General features: G+C 37.7%; 2 protein-coding genes across 3 annotated transcripts; both read right to left on the bottom strand.

The window, feature by feature from the left end:
- Window positions 1-412: 412 nt before the first annotated feature.
- On the bottom strand, window positions 413-14,662 carry ssb (small RNA binding exonuclease protection factor La). 2 transcript variants are annotated; one of them, XM_056459379.1, is made up of 12 exons: window positions 14,577-14,662; window positions 14,001-14,062; window positions 13,809-13,912; window positions 12,372-12,546; window positions 12,095-12,202; window positions 9,066-9,169; window positions 8,884-8,955; window positions 8,752-8,794; window positions 5,598-5,735; window positions 5,088-5,280; window positions 4,694-4,810; window positions 413-1,451 (listed from the first exon to the last, which is right to left on the bottom strand). In XM_056459379.1, the coding sequence occupies exons 2-12, from the start codon at window positions 14,055-14,057 to the stop codon at window positions 1,357-1,359; spliced, it is 1,206 nt and encodes a 401-aa protein (XP_056315354.1). In that variant the 5' UTR covers window positions 14,058-14,062; window positions 14,577-14,662; the 3' UTR covers window positions 413-1,356. The 2 variants fall into 2 exon arrangements, with proteins under 2 accessions (XP_056315354.1, XP_056315355.1); XM_056459380.1 differs by having other exon boundaries at window positions 14,001-14,057; window positions 14,577-14,636.
- A 7,093-nt stretch (window positions 14,663-21,755) lies between these two features.
- phospho2 (phosphatase, orphan 2) lies at window positions 21,756-22,779 on the bottom strand. The gene is given in 3 exon segments (XM_056459381.1): window positions 21,756-22,001; window positions 22,004-22,583; window positions 22,704-22,779. Coding segments are annotated over 2 exon segments (723 nt in total). The 5' UTR covers window positions 22,578-22,583; window positions 22,704-22,779; the 3' UTR covers window positions 21,756-21,852.
- Window positions 22,780-23,968: the final 1,189 nt, after the last annotated feature.

Genomic DNA, 23,968 nt, shown 5'->3' with positions numbered 1-23,968 from the left:
AAAGTCGATTAATCATTCATTCATTCATTTTCTTTTCGGCTTAGTCCTTATAATAATCAGGGGTCGCCACAGCGGAAAGAACCGCCAACTTATCCAGCATATGTTTTACGCAGTGGTTGCCCTTCCAGCTGCAACCCATCACTGGGAAACATCCATTCACACACATACACTATGGACAATTTAGCCCACCCAATAGCACATGTGTTTGGACTTGTGGGGGAAACTGGAGCACCTGGAGGAAACCCACGGCAACCGGGAGCACATGCAAACTCCACACAGAAATGCCAACTGCCCCAGCTGGAACTCGAACCAGTTACCTTCTTGCTGTGATCGTGCTACTCACTGCGCCACCGTGACGGCCAGTTGACTAATCACTTCAGTGTAATAAAAAGAAATCCAAAAAGCCACACTCTTTAGCATAATGTATGCCATCAATGTCAATTTATTGCATCAAGACATTTCCTACAAGTAAAACCACATCCATAATGACCGGGTAGATTTTCAAGACCTTTATTGAAATACTAAATGTGTTTAATTCATCAACACATGGCAGTAAAAAACAAAGGAAAACAAAACAACGAGTGCTTGTTGAAGCCCTGCAGGGGTAAATATGAAGCATGACACCTAAAACAGCACTCTAGATTAAGAGACATGTTTCTGTAGCTGTGATTAAGCACGATTAAAAAAAAAATCTTCATTCAAAATACTAATTACTCAAAGAAAACTCTCCTTTGCAACCACGTATAAAAGAAAACAGCTATAACACACACTCTGTTTGTGCAAGTGACAACCAATGGAATAATCCAGACGGCAGAAAAGAGGCTGCTCGTTAATGTAAAATAGAGAAATGACAATTCAGACAACCCTAATAGATTATTTTAAGGGTTCAAATAGATCTACAGTAATACAGTATCGCTTAACAAATGCTGTCAAAATCATAAATCAGCTCATTTATTGTGCTGAAAACACAAGAGTTCGCAAACTGTTAGTGCTCAAGGAATGAAATAACTCGATTAAAGTTGTCAATAGTTCTGTAAATGCTTCCAGCGGACTGTTTAAGCAGAATAGATTTTTAAAAATGACACATTACTAGCTGTAGATGAGATCTTAAATCAAACCAGCAACCATAAGTGCGTGTATGGCAAATAAATAAGCATCCAGGCACCCGGCATGTTTGAAAACAAAACAAAAACAAATCCATTAGAATGATGCATGATGCCCTTTTTAGAGAAAAGTGTGGCGTAGAGATTTCGTGCAGCGGTTAGCCTTTGACACACAAGTAGTCTGAGAATGCATTTCTGTTGGTTTCAGAGAAAATCTACTGTACAAAAAAAATAAGGCCACAACTCTTCCCCATTAAGAACCATTCTCGCTTTTGGCTTGTTTGGAAACCGGCTCTCCGTTATCTTGTCTATTAGTCTCGAGAGGTCTCTTCTTTGTATTGGCGCTTTCTGTTGAAAGAGAAAATACATTCATTTTCATACAACTAAAAATGCCACACACACACACACACACACACACACACACACACACACACACACACACGTTCATAGAACCATACATATTTGTACATATTCCAGCTTATGTGTCTGTAGATGATGATAAAAGCCCCATTTTCAGCCCAAAACAAGGCAATTTTTTGGCTTAAATGCATTTAAAATGTTTTATGTCACCGAGTTCTTAGGAAAAGCAAATTTACTGTGCTTTTTTTCTTATTTTCTTAATGATGGGTTTTTTTAAAGCTTCCAATTTTGGCCTTTTTACAAGATGAAAAAGTCAGTCTTTGGTGTTTACAGAATGTGTGAAATTTATACCCCTCAGATCATTTTTTATACCCTGCTGAAAACACACATTTTTGTAAATTGTTTTGTAAATTTGTTAATTGTAGCTGTTTTTGTGCAAGCTGGTTCTCCACACCCACTCAAAAGTAGGTGGCTGCGTACACTAGGGTTGTCCTGATACTGGAATTCGGTATTCAATTGGAGTTTTAAAAAAACGTCAATTTCCCGCGAACATTTGAGCACTGTTGAGTGCATTCTTAAACACTGAAATGACACAGAAATGACTATGATTGGCCGTGAAGGTCATCAGTTCACCAAACTCACCGCTGTTTACTGAGTGTAACCACAGATATAGGGACACTGGAGCGTTTCAAAGTCACGTCGACCAGTTGGTTTGTCTATAAGCTGACATACGAGCGATCCGCTGAAGAATCGCGGCTTTAATTTCATTGTATTATTCAAGGAAGTAAATAATGATAACTGAAATTATTATTTTCCTGTACAATGGAGATGATACTTTTACAGGGAGGAAATATTTCTTGTGTTGTATATATTTCTTATATTGAAACGAAAATTAGATGTTTTTAACTTTTTCAGTAGTTTTCTAACTATTGACGTAATGTGATTGACTGTGGAATAAAGGCTGATTTATACTTCTGCATCAAGCTTACGCGTGTGTCCTGGCGCAGAGAAACTGCACAGAAGGACTTCAAATATTGACGATAATAAAGTAACGAGCTTAAAGTGCTTAAACTGGTAAACTGAGACTGAGATAGACTCGAATGATTATGCTTTGCACCATTTATTTAAAAGTATGTTAAATACAGTGTTTTCTTTTAAATAATAACAAGTGCTCAAAGTGCTTTAAGAACTGAACAGCTAAACTGAAGATTAGAAGTGAAATCAAGGCCATCACTTATTTTTTCTTTTTTTCTGGGTTGTGTGCAAAGTCCTGCAAACTCTTTCTTTTTAAGACGTTTGGACCAGAAGATGGAGCTGGTACAGTGGAGGAGGCTTAGGGTCTCTTGATTTGTCCAATCATGTTTTTTTTCCATCAAATAAAAATATCAGGCTATCTCAAATTGATCACTTCACAGGAAGTATGCATTTGATTAATGCTCCGCTGTTGTTGTTATTTCACAAAACCTCTGTCAACATTTTTAATAAAAGTCATTAGGTTAAAGATTATGACTTATTTCCTCCGTCTCACTCACGGTTCATGTGTGCGTGTGATGAGAGAAAATGACCATTAACCTCAAGGCTCATATGCTGACTTTTTGTATAACAATTCTGTAGTTTACATATGATATTGCATTCATTTGCATACATGTTTTATAAGCTGTAAAATGAAAGCCTCTAATCTTTGGATTTGTTTGATTCGTAGATTATGTAGGCTATTTTAAAAACTGATATTATACAAGAACTTTAAAATAACTGTAATTTTCCAAATGGAGAAAAGGTTGGTTTGTTGGTCAAACACTAAATCATCAATAGCCTATTTGTTGACTATGACATGGCTGCAGGCAGCACAGAGGCGATCAGCATCAGCGCTGGTTTGTCAACTCATCTGTGTCAAACTGACCAGAAATATCCTTCTTTCATTTTGCTTCTTTGGCAAAATACGTCTGTAGGCACGCGTGTTTGCACGTGTTACTGTCCCACGAGTTAACAAACATTTGTTGCACATTTAGAGGCCGATTACAAAGAGCACGCCTTTCCACTCCAAAAACACGAGGCGCACCACACTGCCTTTTAAGTTGACAAGAAAAAGCACGGTGCTCCTTTGTATGTCACTAGGAAACAACTAAATCAGCTGACCCATATTGTGCGCGAGTCGTGTTGCTGTCGATGTTATAATTGTAATTTATAATAATATTGTGATGTTCAAGATCTGTAAAGTCATACAGCTCTGAATAACTTGAAACAGCGACCATAAGTCTCTCCTCCATCATTAAAAGTTCGCTGTAGTCATCTTGACAACACAAACACTGCTGTCACCTCAACAGAAACCCTGACTCTGCTTTCATATGATTGAAGAATGAAAAAGACGTGACGGACGTAACACGCTTTTTCTGCTCGAGCACACAGCGTGCAACAGCAAAACGTGAGGGCGCATAAGCACTCACGGCCGTTAGTATACCATTCAACAGATGCCCCAACCCACAAAGCACGTTTGCTGTGATCAGCCACTTATGCAGCCAAACTTATAAAATATATAAAATAATATTTTTTATTAATTTCACATACTATTAATCGGTTACAAACACACCCTTTCGGTTATGGTTAATTATTTTGAGCATCCCTAATTAAACTGCATGCGCAGGCTCAAAAATATTATTATTTTTTTCCCTCACGGCCACACGCCGGAGATCCGGCACGGTACCGGAATACTTTAAGCCCGACAGAAGAACAAACCAGCTTTAAGAGAGGGTGGAGTGAGAAGATTGAGTGAGGAAGGCATTGTGGTTAAACGTCTGTGTTTTGCATCTCCTAAGAATGTAAAATAAAGCTATATAAATAATTATAAATAATAAATAATAATAATTTAAAAACACTGAAAAAAAAAAGCGAGAATTTTACCAATATTAGCACATTTTCCTTAGCAGTTAAAAACTTTAATTGTACTTATATAGCAATTTTCACAATATTTATCATTCCAAAGCAGCTTTACACAAGGTGCACATCATAACATTAGTCAAAAATCAGAAAAGGAAATGTCTAAAGGGTGGGCAGTATATCAACGTAGTTACATGCATTTATATAGGGTCATGCCAAAATAAGTAATATTTAAATCCATGTTCAGTTAAGTGAATGTGTGTATTGAGTGTCTGCTGTCTTCGAAAAACCCATGATATAAAGCGGGACAAACAAGAAAAACAATCAAGAAAAGGACACCAGAATGTCCCTTTTACCTTCATCTCCCTCTTCATCGCTATCAAATTTGGTCTTCTTTCCCTTGAACTGGGTGTGTTCTCTTCCTCCTCGGTCTCTGCGGCCTCCTCGTCCTCTTCCTCGACCCCTGAAACCTCCTGCAATCACAGTGAAAATTCAACTCAAGTTTTTTGTATAGCGCTAATTATAGTTTCAAAGCAGCTTTACAAAAGGTGCAGATTATTGTATTACAATCAAACTAATAGCTCTTAACAATTAGAGTTTTTACATATTAACATGGTTAACCTGCACTTATATAGTATATAGGTGATGTCTATGTGTAGATGTTCAAAGAAGTGCATTTGTGTAGATGGTAAATGTGTTAAACAGTGGTTTAGACAGCTGTATGTGTCTTCACGATGTCCTGTGATTTACCTCGGCCTCCTCTGCGTTTGTTCATGGACTCCTGCTGATCCTCAATGATTTTCTTCAGTGTTTCCATCTCCACGTCTCCCTCCAGAATCTCCCACTGAACGACCTGCTCTTTCACCTTGGGATCCTCCCCTTTGTGAGCCTCTCGGACTTTCTGGAGAGCCTCTTTAGCGTTGGAGTGGAACAGGATGGTGCCCTGAGAAACATTGCAAAGTAATTGAGGAAAACTTTAAATGCAATATGAAGGATTGACCTAGGGGTTGAAGTAGGTATTGCAGTCCAAATTCAAAATATAGGAGCTGTTTTTTCCTCCAATCAGCCCTTCCTCCAACAGGATGCAGGTTGCCAGATTGACAAAATTAACGAGTGCTTTTGAAGATCGAGCCTTACACTGCGAGCTGATCAGCTAATGTTTACATTTGTAATGTTTATATGGTTTGGAAATTTAAACCACATGTTGTGATTTTCTGAACTCTGAATATTAAAGTTAAAGGTTAAAGTTAAAGTTCTCACCTCTTTAGCTCCTCTGGTGAAATCAATCCATTTGATTTGAGCGTGATCAGAGAAGACGGAGTGAAAATCCTCCCTCGAGGTCTGACCCAATTCACCAGAGAACTTCAGTAGGCAGCCTCGCTGGTCATTCAGGGATTTCTGAGTAAACAGAAGAGTGTTACAGTATATCATTAAGGTGCAGCTCATGTGGGTTTTTGAAAAATATCTTATTTGTAGGCCTGTCACGATATCGATTTTTTGTTGTAAGGTATACTGCACCAAACATATCACAATGAACGATATTATAAGACCATTCTATGACACTCATTATATAATCCCAGAATGACTATATAATATCATCATAATGCAAGTACACTCTTAAAAAAAAACACATTTTATTCTTAAATTTAATTATAGTCATTTTAACAATGTAATAATCAGTCATTGTAATTAGAATGAGAAAACACATATCCTAAATAAATATTGGCCTCCTAGGGCCCAAACACTAGTGTCCCAAACACTATTTTTAACGGTTCAAAATGGGAAAAAAAAATCTCTCTCTGATAATCAACGCAAGTTTAATAATCAATTCAATTATCAATAAATTCAGAGAAAATTACAATGTTTTCTGGCCTTAGATGAGGGGTGTCAAGTTCCTGGAGGGCTGCAATCCTGCGCAGTTTGGTTCCAACCAGTGGCGGTTCTAGACCAGAGTAACTGGGGGGGCCGGGCAGGCCCCCAAAATAATCTTCCATGTTAATTTATTTGACAAGTAACTTTATATTGTAGCAGGATTACATTTATCTAACATTCAAGCACAATCAAGGCACATTTTTCCACCTGTAAACTTTAACATATGCAGTTGAAGTTTTTTGCTCTTCCGTTAATTTAAAATGTTTTCCCAAGTGATCTTTAACAAAACAAGAACATTTTCACAGTATTTCCTATAAAACAAAAATAATTCTTCTGGAGTCATAATAAGTCGTATTTCTTATAGGTTATTTCTTGAATAAAAACAGTTTTTAATAATAATAAAAAAAACTTTAAGGTCAGTGTTATTAGCCTCCTTAAAAAAAATATTTACTGTATATTTTTTGATCATTTACACAAAAAAAAGTTATACAACAACTTGACTAATTATTCCAACTTTCCTAGATAACATAACCTAGTTAAAGGGCACCTATGGTGAAAAATCTACTTTTCAAGCTGTTTGGACAGACATATGTGCATGTATGATGTATAGACTGTCATATTGGGGTGATATAAACACACCCAGTCCTTTTTATTTCAATTTAGCAACAAAAAACGGTGGACCAATTGGAGCGGTTTTCAAACCGACCGAAACTTTACGTAGGAGTGCGGTCCCCCCGCCCACCAATATTGATTGACAGCTGTACGTATTAATATGTCCCGGTAGTCATGTGTATGATCATATAAACAAGACCAAACGTGCGCAAAGCAGCCGGGAATAAAAGGTGTGTTCAGTTCGCTAGGATCATCAATCATCATCAAATGTGATCAAGAGCGAGTTTTACAAGTTTAAAATGTTTTAAAACAGAGCATGTGCGTAATGAAGTACAGCGATTTACTTCAGCTTTACTTCATCAGCACAGCCGCGTGTCAGAACAATTACAAAGTAAGACGTTTCAGTCCCGGTTTGTGGACGTTAAATCAGGTTTATTTTGTACATTAACATATCAGATATTCATACAGCAGTGGAGATTAACCTGTATCCTGTCACATTTGCGTGCAAAAACAGTGCAAAGCTAAATGGGCGCTCTGTCTGTCTGTCTGTCTGTCTGTCTGTCTGTGTGTGTGTGTGTGTGTGTGTGTGTGTGTGTCTGTGTGTCTGCTGCGGTGTGTGCGCGCGTGAACTTTGTGTGACCCTGCCATGCAACTGCACAATAAGTACTAATTGGTAAAGTACTTACTGTAGTATTTCTCACAAACGCTACGTGAGATCTGCTTCCTTTAAGTCTGTCTGTTGTCTGACGCTGCCGAGGAAGAAGATTAAGGCACGCAGAAAGGCACGTAGAAACGGTGGGCGGGGAGAACTAGCCTTAAAGGAGCAGTACACCAAAACCGCCACCCAGTGAAAAAATGTATGAATAGGAATTTAATAAAAGGTAAAATAAAAAATCTGGTGGGTGTTTTGAGCTGAAACTTTACAGACACATTCTGAAGACGCAAAACACTTATATTAAATCTGAAAAAAGGGCTAACCTAGGTGTCCTTTAAGTCTTTAATTACATTTTAATCTGAATCAAAGACTACACAATACTTAAAGGGACTTTGTCTGAAGACATTTTGCAAAATAACAAGTAAAAAATATTATGCACTGACTGTCACCATGGGAAAGATAAAAGTTTAAAAACGTGTTAAAAATCATGTTCAAAACTTGTGCTTTATGTCACTACTAAAATAAAACGAATAAATGCAAAACTAAACGACTTGAATATTTATTTTACATGAGCGTGACTGAAAACTATAGTTGAATAATGTGTTACATCTGTTTTTCTGGTACTTGCCGACTGTTTGTAAATTCAATACTGCATTTCCTAACGTAAAACTGTGTACACTCAATTTCTGATTAATAATAGTCTCTGCATAGCTGAGGACTTCCTATATTAAGAGTTTTAAAATCGCTATTGAAAACAGAAGTCTAATATCATCAACAGTGGACATTTTGGACATTCTGACATTTTCATGACTGATGTTGAATCTTTTTATTACCTGTGCCAATTTGGGGGTTAACTTCTGAGGAAAGCGGGAAACTTATGCGTGCAGCACTGTCACTGACAAAGAGAGAGAGAGTTCGCCCAAAAGAATGAGTGCGTGCGACAGCGAGAGCGTGCGAGAGAGGCCCTATTCATATCTCCGCAGCTTGCCACCAATAGTTAGTTGATCTCGCTTCTCCGTGGCATTTTGACACAAAAATACGCGTCCAAATTTAGGGGGGGGGGGGGGGGGGGGGCAAGCTTGTTGACACAGGGGCACCAGCCCCCCCTGGCCCCCCTCTAGAACCGCCACTGGTTCTAACCCTGCACCAACACACTTACCTGTAGGTTTAAAACAAGCCTGAAGGACTCATTCAGTTTGATCTGAATGTGACCAGCTCTTTGGCATGATCACATTAGAAAACACATTTTATTTCCAGTCCTGCATGAAAACTCACCATCTCTTCTTCTTCAGCCTGTTTCTGCTTTTCCTCTTTGTCACTGAAATGCACACACGGAGCAATTAGAAACATTTTCCCCCTCGTCTCACTTTATTCGTAGAGCACACTACATGTAGTGTTGTGCTTTACCATTTGGCTTTAGCTTTAGATTCCACACGGTTCTGCTTCCTCTCAGCTATCTTTTTAGTAAAGTAGGCATCTCTATAGACAGAGGTCAAAGGTCAACAGGGTATTCAAAGCCATTGAGTTACTAAGTAAACATGCAGAACAACACAGAGGTAAATGAGAAAGTGCACCGCATAAGCACTTACTTCATCATGACGATCATCTCGTTCCCTTTGAAATTTTTAATGTCTTCACGCTCGACAAAAGCCTTGGCAGCTTCTTCAGTTTCCAAAACCGCAAAGATCGATCCCTGCAGAGCACAAAAACAGTGTGAAAATCAACGTTTGGGTTGATTAATCTACATAGTTACTTACAGTTGTTAAAATTTGTAGCTTTTTAAAAGTTTATTTGGAGTTTCTGCACATTTCAATCAAATTTAAGACCTTTTGGCTCGTTTCCACTGACTGGTACAGTACGGTTCGGTTTGGTACGGGTCACCTTTGTCAGGCTTGCGTTTCCACTAACAAGGGTACCCTTTTGGTGGGCGTGGTGTATGACAGAAAGTTTCAGTCGACGTCATTCTCACTCGAGGAAATGTCTACAATAAAGCTGTACAGGTCGCTCACATATCATATGAGAAGCACTTCTAACAAAACAGATGCTTCACACACATAAATACTTGTGTAGAAATGTTTATTACTAACTTTTCAATGAACATGAGTTGATTATAACTGCAGATCAATGACAGTGCGAAACAGCCTACTGGAACGTCTGTAATTATATTAAATAACTAAATAAATGAACATATATAAACACATACAGCCCCTTACAGTCTCCGATATGTTAGAGAGTAATTCCATCATGCCCAGTTCTTATCAGTCCTAAATGTGAAGATAATAGTTATACATGGCATTTTGTTCATGTTTGCTGAATAATAATGTGCTCCTTTTTTTCCGGCTTCTCCTTTGTTTCTTCACACTTCACTCTCGCGTTTGTCAGTGTCTGACAGGATCGGGTTTCAAAAGCACGTCAATAATCAAGCGCAGGTTATTATCATCAGCTCCAGAAGTTTGTTATTTCAGATATAATGTTAGACGCGTGCGAGCGCTAGCAAGAAAGCGAAACTGCTCGCGCCTCAGACTGGCTCGTAAAAACTACGGGGCACAGGGTAAATCTGCCCTTCTTCTTGGCTTTGTGGCTGTTCATCCAGACGACGACAAGGTTTGTTTGAGCCCGGGTCGACCATGGCTTGTTATTATTTGTATATATCATTCCACTGTAATGTCTCGGGTCGTTGGCTGTATATTTCAAACATGGCGGGTTTTTTGTTTTCATTCTGGCTTGTTGCGCAAGCGAATGACGTATCTCTGTAAACCAATAGCGTTCAGCTGCACGTGTGGCTCCGCCTTTTGGTACCCTTTCTCGTGTTTGGTACCCTTTCGAAAGGGTGCCGAAAAAGTGGTACGGTACGGTTCGGTGGAAACGGTCATAAAACAGTGGAAACGGTCATAAAAGCGTACCAAACCAAACCGTACCACTCAGTGGAAACGGGCCATTTATGAATGAAATTTCAGACTTATACAGGGCTATTCAGCTTAAAGTGCAATTGCATAATATTGACCAAAGCAGTTTTTTTATAAATTTTTTTATTCCAGCCAAACTAATAGAAATTAACTTTGACCACAAGATAAAATATAAAAGGAAACACTATGAAAAAAAATCCTTGATCTGTAAAATTTCACATTTGAAAAAAAAAAAAAAAAAAAAAAAAAAGACATTTTAAAATAAATAATAATTTGACATTTTTTCTAATGTTTTCCTAAAGTATCGATATTTTTGATAATGGCAATGTATCAAAAGGATCGATCCTTAAATAGAAGTATTGATCTTTGTTTTTTTATCTTAGTGAGTGGTCACTGATTTTAGAATATCTTAATTCTAAAACCATTATAAAATATTTAATTAAAGTATTAATATTGACGATACTTGTCCTGAAATAATTGGTATTGGATTGAAAAGAAAATAATTGGTATCGGCCATCCCTAGCTATACTATAATTGTATTTTGGCATGCTTGTCTAAATAAATGGTGGAAAGTGCATCTGCTTTAGTTAGTTTTTTATTTTTTATTAATATTTTTTCGGGGATTTCACCAATATTGGATAGGACAGTAGAGAGTATTGACAGGAAAGCATGGGGAGCAAACAGATCATCATCACCAGTTCTCTCTCAAAACGGTATGCATTTTACTGTCATTCATTACATCCTGGACAATGCTTCACGATAACAACCGTAATGTAGCTCAGGTTTCCTTTATCTCTGAACCACCAAGCGGTCCAAGCCCAGCACATTTTATAGATGTGTACTGTGCATCTTCAGAATCCAGTGTTCTGAATTAAATTACTGCGGCTTTTATTCAAGCATGCTGATGTACTTCCAACTGAAATTGAATATTGAGTAGTGGGCGGGGCTTTCTTTGCGCATCATTCCTGCATAGCAAATTAACGGTAAGGGGGCGTGGTAGAGTGAGAGGTCAGGCTTTGATTAAAGATTACCCCTAAGGAAATGTTTCAGTGGATTAACATGGAGTAGTTGTTCATCTAAAGCAGGCATGTCCAAGCTCGGTCCTGGAGGGCCGGTGTCCTGCAAAGTTTAGTTCCAACCCCAATCAGACACACCTGGGCTAGCTAATCAAGCACTTACTAGGCTTTCTAGAAACATCCGTGCAGGTGTGTTGAGGCAAGTTGGAGCTAAAATCTGCAGGACACCGGCCCTCCAGGACCGAGTTTGGACACCCCTGATCTAAAGAATAATGTGTGCCATCAAAATAAACATTGTACATTTGATTTCACATGCACTTTAACAGGGTATGTACAGGAATCAGAAAGCAAAATCCAATACCTTTTAACTCCTTTTTAAGACTCTTTCCATACATTTTAACACCAAATCGTCACTTTAGGTTTTCAACTGGTAACATTGGTGACATGTTAATACCGATCTAAATACTGATTGTAAGAAACTAATCCAAAACTAAAACATAACGAATAAAAAAAAGCTAATCTAGCAGGTGGTGCCTATAGAGAAGCATAAATAATGGTGTTCCTTTGACATTTAATGTAGCATTTAAGACTTTTAAGAGCCTTAAATTTCTCTAAATTGATTTATCAACTTTTAATACGTTTTTTTTAGACCAGCAAACACTGTTTAAGCTCTTTTGGACTTTGTTCAACTCTTACTTTAAAGGTTTTCTGGGGTCCTTTCCTCAGGTAGATGTTCTCGAATGTGCCTTTATCAGCAAGCCACTCTTTAACATCATCCAACGTGGTTTCAAGAGGAAAGCCTTTCTGTTGAATTAAAACATTAACAGTCACCAAACTGTGTCCCACGGTGGATCTGTCAGGTTTATAGAGCACTAGAAGTGTTAAAATAATACTGTGAGCTGTTTGTTTTAGAGCCAAGGCAGCCCAGCCAAGCAGAAAGAGGAACTTAATGTCATTGTTCTCATTCGCTCACCATGTAGATGGATTTGTGTTTGAGCGCGTCCCTGTATTCCTCGTTGTTCTCAGGAAGTGGTTTGTTCGGATCTCGTCTTATTTTGGTTTTGTCTTCGCTGATCTCCAGCAGGCCTGTTTTAGACTTCAGCAGAGACTCAACAATGACTGACTCCTCTGACGTGAGACTCTTCAATCTGAGGACAAATACACAATGAGAAACAAGATTCTGAATCTTCTGCAGCTTTATGATGGAGACATGGACCAAATTCACATGAAGGCATGTTGTCCTAAACGAATCACATGAAATTAAAATAAAAACTAACAACACTGATGATAACATCTAAAAATTTAAGATATTTATTAGATAAACAGTAACAAAATTCACATTTAGGAGATATAAAACAGATATAAACATGTAAGCTTGTGGTTTTGCCATGTCTGCCCATAATGGATCTACAGTTTTATTCATGCCACCTCATACTTCAGTTTCTCATTAAATCCTCTGACCAATCAGATGCTCTCTATTATCTGACATGTGCTGCCCCCTTTAAGACGCTTCACATTTGATAGACTCTGAGCAGTGATGAAACAAAATATTATTGAAAGTTTTTTTAAAAAGGGGGCGGGGATACTCTATGTTCCACCCTCTCTTCGTGTTTCAGGGAAAAATCTGACATTTGCGATATGAATATAATTTCAATAGATGATTTAAATAGCTCTATTCAGGAAGATTTCACGGAGTTTAGATTGACTGGGATGATCAAGTCTTTTTAAATGCAGAAAATTAATAAATTCAAGCTATGTAAATACGACATAAGAGTGAAATAAACAGTGCTCTATGGATTTCTGGGAAGTCTAACAGTATTCAAATACACAAATTGCACAAACATAAAATAGCATGATCATCTTTACATCATGTCGTCATAATGTCTTTACCTTTTACTCTTTAATAAATAATCTAATCCTGCGATGTGTATCCACAATAGTCACATTACGATAGTCGATGCTGAAACGATATATTGTTAACAATAAAATAAATATTTATTATAATTGTAAATTAATATTTTCACTCTTGGGGGTGGCACAGTTGCTCAGTGGTTAGCACAGTCACCTCACAGCAAATAGGTCGCAGGTTCGAGTCCCGGCTGAGCCAGTTGGCATTTCTATGTGGAGTTTGAATCTTCTCCGTGTTGGTGTGGGTTTTCTACAGGTGCTCCGGTTTGCCCCACAGTCCAAACACATGCGCTATAGGGGAATTGAATAAACTAAATTGGCCAGTGTACGAGTGTGAATATGTATGGATGTTTCCCAGTTCTGGGTTGCAGCTGGAAGGGCATCCCCAGAGTAAAACAATTGCTGGATGAGTTGGCGGTTCATTCTGCTGTGGCAACCTCTGATAAATAAAGGGACTAAGCTGAAGGAAAATGAATGAATGGACATTTACTCTTAAATTTACCTGTTAAATTTCAGCATAGTCTCCAGAGGGACCCATCCGTCGTCTAACTGCAGCTGCTCCTTCAGAAACTTGTCTCTTGGGAGATTATGGTCACCAAAATAATACTGAACACACAGATATATTGACAATCAGATCATTCATCTAAATGACGATGGGAAAAAAGCATATTTTACATGATTATCATCATCTCACCTCAATCTGCTCCGCCACCTTCTTCTCCAGGGGAGACATTTCCTGATTGTCAGCCATCTTTGATAGAATCATAACAAACAAAACATTATTGATTAATTAATCAATTAATTTAAAAAAATGCAGAAAATGCATGAATACCAACATTTTCTGGTTTGCACTATTTAAAAAACGTACATCACAAGCCATATTATTCGCATAGATAATTAACACCATGTAATATAAACTCTATATGAACTTCTGAACCCCGAGCGAGTTTGATTTCCAAAGCACGTGTGAGTACAGCAGATCTGTGCACTTTCTATTTTAATATCCACACTTCACTCTGTAAGCTCATATGTCCAGCAATAAATAGTGCTGTAAATAATAAGCCTGCACGATGCAAATACAGTCATAAAATACTATAAATGTTGCGCCAATACACGTTTATAAATCATGCACGCGCCACATGTCACAGAATGACACTGAACAAACGTCGCGCGCTCGTTCTGTCACTGTTTTCTCTCTGTTCGACCTGCAATATCGCAATATAGTAAACTCCAAAAAAGAAGTAATGCTGTAAAAAATCACTAGACTTACTTTTATTGCGCTCTGTTTTGTCCTATAGCAATGAAACGCCACACTCAACGCCGTGAGAACGTGAAGTGAGGTATGCCGTCGCGTAGTTATGACTTCATTCAGAGACCGAGTGCAGGATTCTGGGAAATGGAGTTTAATTACGACAGCCACAATTTTTCAATCTGTTTCATCACAGTTCGATCAAAAATGTATGATATAATTAAACTAAAAGCACATAGTATGTTTATTATCATCAATTGATTATTAATCAGTGAATGTGAGTGAAAATCATATAAAAGATTTGAATGCGGTAGCCCACTAATGGTCACGAATAATGAAAATTGAGAATAATTTTTATGATGTTATGACTGTATATTGACAAAATAAGTCATAAATAAAATTTTTAAATACAGGGAAAACGCAATATTTCCCTTTTCAAATTTAGTTTTGACACTAATATATTTTTTGAAGAAATACGTAACTTTTTTTAAAATAATCTCTTAATATTTAATAGAAATGGACAAAATATTCTAATATTAAAAAAACTTATTATAATGACGAAGGTTAATGCGCATTTTCATTCAACCATTGAGCTGATGTTTTTACATCATTTTATTTAAAATAACTTGTCTGAATACTTTGAAAATAATTAGAGATTTTTATTGTACCACTTCACCAAACAACCCTTAAGTTAAAGGTTATCATTTACTGATAATTCACATATTACAAGCAATGGTTTTCTTATAGTTCAAGAGGTTTGTGAGACCTTAAAGGGAAAGGGAGTTCACCAAAAAATTTTGCGCTGTTTTCTCCATTAACAATGAAACGCCAAACTCAACGCCGTGTGAACGTGAAGTGAGGGATGCCGTTGCTTAGTCATGACATCATTCAGAGACCAAGTACAGAATTCTGGGAAATGGATTTTAATCAGGACAACTGATTAACTGTTTCATCATAATTCGATTAAAAATGTATGCTATTTTCGTATTAGAGAGTTAGAACTTGACAACTGAATATTAAATTAAAAGCATATGGTATGTTTCTAATCATCAGTTGATTATTATTGAGTGAATGTGAGTGAAAATCATATAAAAGCTTTGAATGCGGTAGCCCACTAATGCATTTGGTCACACATTCTGAAATATGAGAATCATATATGTGATGTTATGACTGGATATTAACAAAATAAGTCCTAAAAGTGTTAAAAACAGGGGAAACACAGCATTTCCCTTTTTGAATTTAGTTTTGACTCTAATATATTTTTTGAAGAAATATTTAACATTGTTTTTATTGATAATTTACTTTTAGAAAATTTTAACGATGTAAAAAAACTATTTTTATTGTCAAGGGAAGTTTTGACTCTTAATATTAAATAGAAATGGACAAAATATTCTAATGTTTTAAAAAAGACTTATTATAATGATGAAGATTTTCATTCAACCATTGAGAGCTGATGTTTTTACATTATTTATTACTTTTATTAATAATTGAATTCGTTTGAATGGGCATTTATATTATATTACTTTACCTATCAACTCTTTAAGTTGAGAAAACATTCATTCATTCATTTTATTTTCGGCTTAGTCCCTTTATTCATCAGGGGTCGCCAGAGCGGAATGAACTGCCAGCTTATCCAGCATATTTTTTACGCAGCGGATGCCCTTCCAGCTGCAACCCAACACTGGGAAACACCCATGCACTCTCGCATTCACACTCATACACTACGGCCAATTTAGCTTATTCAATTCACTGCATGTCTTTGGACTTATGGAAACCGGAGCGACCGGAGGAAACCCACATGAACGCAGGGAGAACATGCAAACTCCACACAGAAACGCCAACTGACCCAGCCGAGGCTCAAACCAGCGACCTTCTTGCTGTGAGGCGATCGTGCTACCCACTGAACCACCGTGACGCCCCAAGTTGTGAAAATATTTACTGATAATTCACATAATTACAACCTAGTTAGCAAAGAATTCAGGCCCAGATTTGGCAAGAAGATGTCATAGCAGGCATTCATCCAGCACTGGCATACAGCACATGGGCCAAACATGGCCCGGGTTTAGCAGAGATGGCACCATCTTTAAGGCAGTACACAAGACATGGGCCAGATGTTAAATATACTATTTGGTCCAGATGTTACAAATAGATTTGTGGACCTCGTAAGTTTGGCCTTTCTTGACCCACATTTAAATTATTTTTTAATAAAGAAAAAGGTTGTGACACACTGGCCCAGTTCAGGCCCAGTTATGGGTTATTAACTTAGCTGAGACTTGGCCCAGATATGGTCCATGTTTGGGTCTTGTCTGGAAGCCAGACTTGGTCCAGTCATGTAATGTATTCAATGTGTGGGCCAAGCAAAAGCTGATTGTGTGGGCCCGAGAAATTTTTCTTACAGCTCAAGAGGTTTCCGCCTGGATTTTGCCTACCCATATTTAAAAGCTTCCCAAATGCACATGCAGAGGTGTAAATGCAAAACTTTGGTATATCATTTAAAGAAAACCCTTTAAATATTGATAAAACACTGCTGAAAGTGATTCAATAATTGTATATGTTGTCTGGTTTATAATAAACCCACTTTTTTGTAACCTCAAATTTGAAAGAGTACCTTTTAGGTTCTGTGTAGTCTGGGTTGCTGTAATTAATTTTGTTGGTTCCTGCCAAGCGGCAACCTCCCGCTCTCCCTCGGGAAGCCAATACGGAAGTAACTGAAACTGCAATTCATCAAAATTCCGCTAGTCCTGGCTCCATAATAGAGCAAGTTGCAATGGAGCCCACTGTTAGAATGGCCAACTTTACAACAGAAAAAAAGGTGTTTACAGCCTGGTACAAAGAACGATTTTGGGTCATATAGCTATTATTACCCTCCATGACAACTGTGAGGGGGGTGAATTTTTTTATAACTCATCCATTTCCTTTATATTAGGTTATATTAAGTTTGCATAATTAAGGGCGTGGCCACTTGAGTGACAGCTAGATCTCGCTGGTCACCGTCACTTCACCTCAGCTGAATCCGGCAGATCAGCCACTGATCTTGGCATATACATCGTATTTTTGTTTTGTTTTATGTGGCTTTACACAGTCAGCTGCATTTTGGACTTATTTCTTACAATTATCAGATGATATGGGATGCTGTGTGCACTTAATTGTGCTCACAAACCATTCATGTGGCCTCCGTTTCCCATGTGAGTAAAGTTATTTACTTGTATACCATCTCTATAAATGTATTTGTTTTATTTAAGATCATTTATAATGTTCTTTAGAGCTGTAAAGCACTCCAGAATGTGACAGATTGATTAGCTGTAGGCTCTAGATCAGTCATCTGAAGCGTTGTCATACACTGTTATTCTGGAGTTCAATAGTCTTGCATTTACTAACACACACTATATCTGAAGTGTTTGGAAGTAATTCGCGTTTTCCTCCTGTAGAAAAACATCATAAGAACAATGTTTAGTGGCTCAATGTATGACTACAGTGTTTTTTAAAGTCTAAACACTTTATTGATATAGTGTACAACCAAGCACATGTGGTCAGAACACAAACGAGTCGCAGGTAATAAAGTATCAAGCGTTTCTCCCAATGTAAAGTCTGTCTGCCAGGTCTAAGCAAAGTGCCAGCAGGTGTCTGTAGCTCCACTCATATTATATATATTTTACAGTCTACGGTTCCTGCACATCAGTAATTAGAAAAATGTCTCCATCATAATCTGTGCAAAAGTTATTCTATTCCAACTGATGAGAGAACAGAACTACTTATGGGGATATTGGGCCAGTCCAGACCTTTAAAACTTAAAGAATGCGTAAGTAAATGATGTCACGGACCCGGTATGCAGAGTTTAGGAGGTTAAAGGGATAGTTCACCCAAAAATGAAAGCGGCTACTCACCCTCGAGTATTTTCAACCCTTAATGAGCTTCTTCTATAAGGATTGTGTTGACCACAAAAGAAGATATTTTGAAGAAAGCTGTAACCATTGACACCCATAGCAGGAAAAACAAATACAATGGAAGTCAATGTATTCAGGTTTCCAACATTTTTCAAAATATCTTCTTTTGTGGTCAACAAAAGAAACTGACAAGTAAATCAACAGTAAATGATGACAGAATTTTAATTTCTATGTGAACTGCCCCCTTTAATACCATCCACCTCAGCAAAGTGCTGGATCACTCACCATAATTTCATTAGTACTTTGGTGAATTACCGTGTAGCTGTCCACGCTAATTTCAGCAAAAGAAAAGACAACAAAAGACAGGCCATAACTTCAGTGGTTATTTTATTCCTTTTCAATAGGACACTAAACATGTGCATGGCCTGTGTGCAGATAGTACAAAGGACACAAGATCTGTCGTAAACATTAACAGGATCCAGCTATTCGTTTAGGACAACATGCCTCATGTAACTGCATTTTCCTGACAGATGTAAATCCTCAATGCTTCACAGTTCTCCATTCATCTCTGTTTGCTTTTCGAGTAAATATTCAGGTTCGATCAGGAACAAACATTCACAACACTGTTTATCTAAATCGAGCACGTCTCACCCAAAAACTGCTATCAGCAGCACAGCACGGGTTACGACCACTCGGATGGCTTTTAAACATCTCTGACTTGCAAAAGAGCCACATCTCTGTTTAACATTTTAAGGAAAAAGGTATTCATTTCTATAGCCTTGCTCTATATATTATATATTTGTATTTACATATTAGAGTATTTTCATTTCATATTATCAGCAAACTGCAATGTTAAAGGCCTTCGTCACAGCCAGGTTGGATTTATTCTTATAACATGACAATATTTAGGCATATTAAAGGGATTTTTTTGTTAATCATGCAGATTTGAACTTATAAATACTTAGCCAGCATGATGAAACATTTACATTTGTTCATTTCAAGATTACACAGCAAACCTCATTAGATTATATATTAAGCACCTCTCACTGGTAAATAGATGTGATACAAATCTAAAGTGAGTTTATTTAGTGATTTAAAACACTTAAATCATTTAAGTTTATTTAAAGATATCCAAGACGATTTGCATATAGTCATATATAATTGAATGTGAATTCTAATATATACTGTATATATATATATATATATATGTAACACTTTATAATAAATTCTCATTTGTTTAATATTAGTAACATCATATTAGTCAATTCATTCAATGAAGGAAACCATATTGTGAAGTGTTACCAATATACAGATATGACTTTATTCTCAAGTTATTGTATCAAGTAGTTTGATGATGGACTATATACACTCACTGGTTACTTTATTAGGTACACCTGTCCAAATGCTCGTTAACGCAAATTTCTAATCAGCCAATTACATGGCAGCAACTCAATGCATTTAGGCATGTAGACATGGTCAAGACGATCTCCAAACCGAGCATCAGAATGGGGAAGAAAGGGGATTTAAGTGACTTTGAACGTGGCATAGTTACTGGCTGGTCTGAGTATTTCTGAAACTGCTGATCTACTGGGATTTTCATGCACAACCATTTCTAGGGTTTACAAAGAATAGTCTGAAACAGGGAAAATATCCAGTGAGCGGCAGTTCTGTGGGCGCAAATTCCTTGTTGATGCCAAAGGCCAGAGGAGAATGGCCAGACTGGTTCCAGCTGATCGAAAGGCAACAGTAACTCAAATAGCCACTCGTTACAACCGAGGTCTGCAGAAGAGCATCTCTGAACGCACAACACGTCTAACCTTGAGCTAAGAACAGGAAACTGAGGCTACAATTCGCACAGGCTCACAAAAACTGGACAATAAGAAGATTGGAAAATGTTGCCTGGTCTGATGAGTGTCGATTTCTGCTGCAACATTCAGATGGGGTCAGAATTTGGCATCAGCAACATGAAAGCATGGATCCATCCTGCCTTGTATCAATGGTTCAGGTTGGTGGTGGTAATGTAATGGTGTGAGGGATATTTTCTTGGCACACTTTGGGTCCATTAGTACCAATTGAGCATCGTGTCAACGCCACAGCCAACCTGAGTATTGCTGCTGACCATGTCCATCCCTTTATGTCCACAGTGTACTCATCTTCTGATGGATACTTCCAGCAGGATAACGTGCCATGTCATAAATGGAGAATCAGTAGTCAGTAGTCAAATGGTCTCCACAGTCAATCTCAATCCAATAGAACACCTTTGAGATGTGGTGGAACCGGAGATTCGCATCATGGATGTGCAGCCGACAAATCTGCAGCAACTGCGTGACGCTATCATGTCAATATGGAGCAAAATCTCTGAGAAATATTTCCAGTACCTTGTTGAATCTATTAGGATTAAGGCAGTTCTGAAGACAAAAAGGGGGGTCCGGTACTAGTAAGGTGTACCTAATAAAGTGGCCGGTGAGTATATATATATATATATATATATATATATATATATATATATATATATATATATATATAGTCAATTCTGCCTAAAGTCAATAATGCCTAAAATTAATAAACAAATTATAAATGTATTCTATATTAAAAAATATAGATAATGGCATCAGAGCAAGGAACAAACTGCAATAAACATCAATTTATAAAACCTGTACTTTTTGAAATGCTCGCAGTTACAGGCCTTAAAACACATGTAAACGATAAACTTTCACCCCGTTAGGATTACATTCTGCAGTGACTTTACAAATATCATGTGTTCTGAAGTCTGAACTGTGGCTTCCATGGTCAACTATGAGCTCTAATTATCACTGTGCATCCTGAGATTTGACTAAAAACTATTAATCTGTTATAATCTGAACATTTACATTTTAAAGATCAAGAGTGGTGTTTGTCAGCATTAGTTAAAGCAAAGGGAAATAGCATTTAAAAATGTTAATAAATGCTGTGAGAATTGATTACATATTAGTGAATGCATTTAATAAAGGATATCTTATTGTAAAGTGTTAACAATATCCAGATATTACTTTACACTAGTTATTTTATCAAGTAGTTTGAGGATGGATTTACATATAATTTATATATAAATCCATAAATTTATATGTAAATCTCACAAAATGATTAATCTGTTATATTCTCATTATATATATATATATATATATATATATATATATATATATATATATATATATATATATATATATATATATAAAATCAATACTTGTTAATGCAAAGTAAAAAGGTTAATCATTGCTGTAAAACTTGATTACATATTAGTGAATGCATTCAATGAAGAAGACCTTATTGTAAAGTGTTACCAATAAACCCAAGTTATTTTATCAAGTAGTTTGAGGACGGACGCTTTCATTAAACGTGTCACAATCTCACAATATTGCTTATAACACTACATATCACTCAATTAGAGCTCTTAATTCCTGGAGGATTTCGTTGGCACTAGTCCAGGGCATGATTTTAGCCCTGAGCTCAGCTGAACCCTCAGAAATGCCTTTGCGCAACAGTTTCTCCAGGGTGAATCCCTTCCTAGGCATTGCAATGTCGCCCTCTTTAGTTCTTTAACAGGGCAAAAGTCGTTTCCTCCGTCTCCTATATAGCAAATCCGCTCATAACGCAGGCCATTTTTCGCCCGGTTCTCCGTGAAATCCCGTAGGACTCTCCTCTTGCACAGGTTTACCGGACACTGCTGGCAGTCGTGCGCGTGGAAGCAGCGCACGCTCACGTACCCGCGCGCATCGATGTTCGCGGGGTTGCTGAAGACGTCATCTACTGCGGATTTCAAGCCCGACGCCTGCAAAACCCAGTCTATGAATAAAGTGTTCGAGTCGGAGATGATAATGCAGTCGACGTGCTTCTTATTCTCCGATATGAAGGTCAGGAGCTCGGTCATGCCGTCGGTGAACGGGATGCTCTCCATGACTGCGCGCATGTGCTCCGGCCGTACGGACTGGTCTCCGATGTAGGTCAACACTCGACCCATGTATTCGGTCCACCGGCCACTCTGGTAGGACTTCTCCAGCCAGTCCGGTAACTTCTGGTTGGGGGTGCAGCGGATAACCCATGTGTCGCTGTTTTCATTCACTATAGTGTGATCGAAGTCGAACACTACTAAGGTCTTCATTCTGCGCTGGAAATAATCACACATATAGTCATCATGACACGACAGTTAAATGTTCATGAGTAATACTTAACCCTTAGCTAGTCAAAGAATGAGAATTGAGTTTAAGGAAATCAGATATGTACCGACCTGAAGCGGCAGCCCGACCGAGTTATTTAATTCCGTTAACGATTCTGAGTCAGACACTTGCTTGCTTACAACACAAAGCGTGATTAATCCACGCCCCCTTAGAGCTGCGGCTCGCCTGCGATAGGCCACAGCTCACGTCACTCAAATGTCTTGTGACGATGTGATTGGTCGCTGGAATCGTATGAACGGGAATCGTTCTTTCTTGCTTTCTGTTTCTTTATAATCATCAATCCACAAGGAAAATAGTTCAAACATGATCTGCGAGGAAAAAACTCTGAATTCTGTTTATATTTTACATTAAATATGTACTCATTCAATGTGAGTGTATAGGAAGAAACTGCAAGATACACGCTAATTTGTTGACATAAATAGGGTAATAAATACTGATAGGTTTGACCTCACTTCCTCATTTCAGCAATGTATATAAACAGCGTTGCGTTTGTATTATGATTTATGAAAAGTTAATATCACGTATAAATATGTGAACGAGGCATTATCTAATTAAATATGCACTGTTTTGAATAAATTACACATAAATCTGAACATTGGATAAAGTTAGCTACAAAATGAAGCAAGATACATAAAAAAGTGAGCAGTTTATCACCCCAACAAACCATCAGCAACCAGATACAAACTAATGATTTTAGAAATAAAACATTGACCTTTCTGGGAAACAATATAGGAACAAACACACCTGTAAAGTGGAGATTTCTGGCTCCGTGTCCTAAAAGAAATGCTCATTTTAAGAGTATTACAAAAGTGTTTAACAGCGAGGACTACAATGGAAACAAGCCCAGGGCTTTGTGTTTTTGTCCTCGACAGTTATTTCAAAATGTATGGGATACTTGTATTTTTGTTCAGCTTGTCTAAAATCTGTCAAATAAAAATTCTGTTAAATTCAATTCAATTCAGCACGGTGGCACAGTGGGTAGCGCTGTCGCCTCACAGCAAGAAGATCGTTGGTTTAAGCCCCGGCTAAGCCAGATGGCATTTCTGTGCAGAGTTTGCATGTTCTCCCCATGTTGGTGTGGGTTTCCTCAGAGTGCTCCGGTTTCCCCCACAGTCTAAACACATGCACTGTAGGTGACTTGGGTAAGCTAAATTGTCCGTAGGGTATGTGTGTATGTCCTGGTCCTCCAGGTTGGGGGTTGAGTGTTGGGCTGATGGCCCACCTCGTAAAAATTAGATGTTACGAAACACCAACATGGTGCGACTAAATATCAACTTCGATATAAACGGCCCTGGAAGTAAGTATTACGAAGGTA

This window comes from Danio aesculapii, chromosome 6, assembly GCF_903798145.1.
Source record: "Danio aesculapii chromosome 6, fDanAes4.1, whole genome shotgun sequence".
Classification (NCBI taxonomy): domain Eukaryota; kingdom Metazoa; phylum Chordata; class Actinopteri; order Cypriniformes; family Danionidae; genus Danio; species Danio aesculapii.
Note: the sequence above shows the minus strand (reverse complement) of the source record. Positions and strands in the feature narration are given on the sequence as shown.

Excerpts from the sequence above, each read along its gene's own strand:
- ssb (XM_056459379.1), bottom strand. The coding sequence starts at position 14,057 with ATGGCTGACAATCAGGAAATGTCTCCCCTGGAGAAGAAGGTGGCGGAG. Across the intron at positions 12,547-13,808 it reads ACTATGCTGAAATTTAACAG|ATTGAAGAGTCTCACGTCAG; the intron begins GTAAATTTAAGA and ends ATTTGTCCTCAG. Across the intron at positions 5,281-5,597 it reads TCACCAGAGGAGCTAAAGAG|GGCACCATCCTGTTCCACTC; the intron begins GTGAGAACTTTA and ends AATGTTTCTCAG.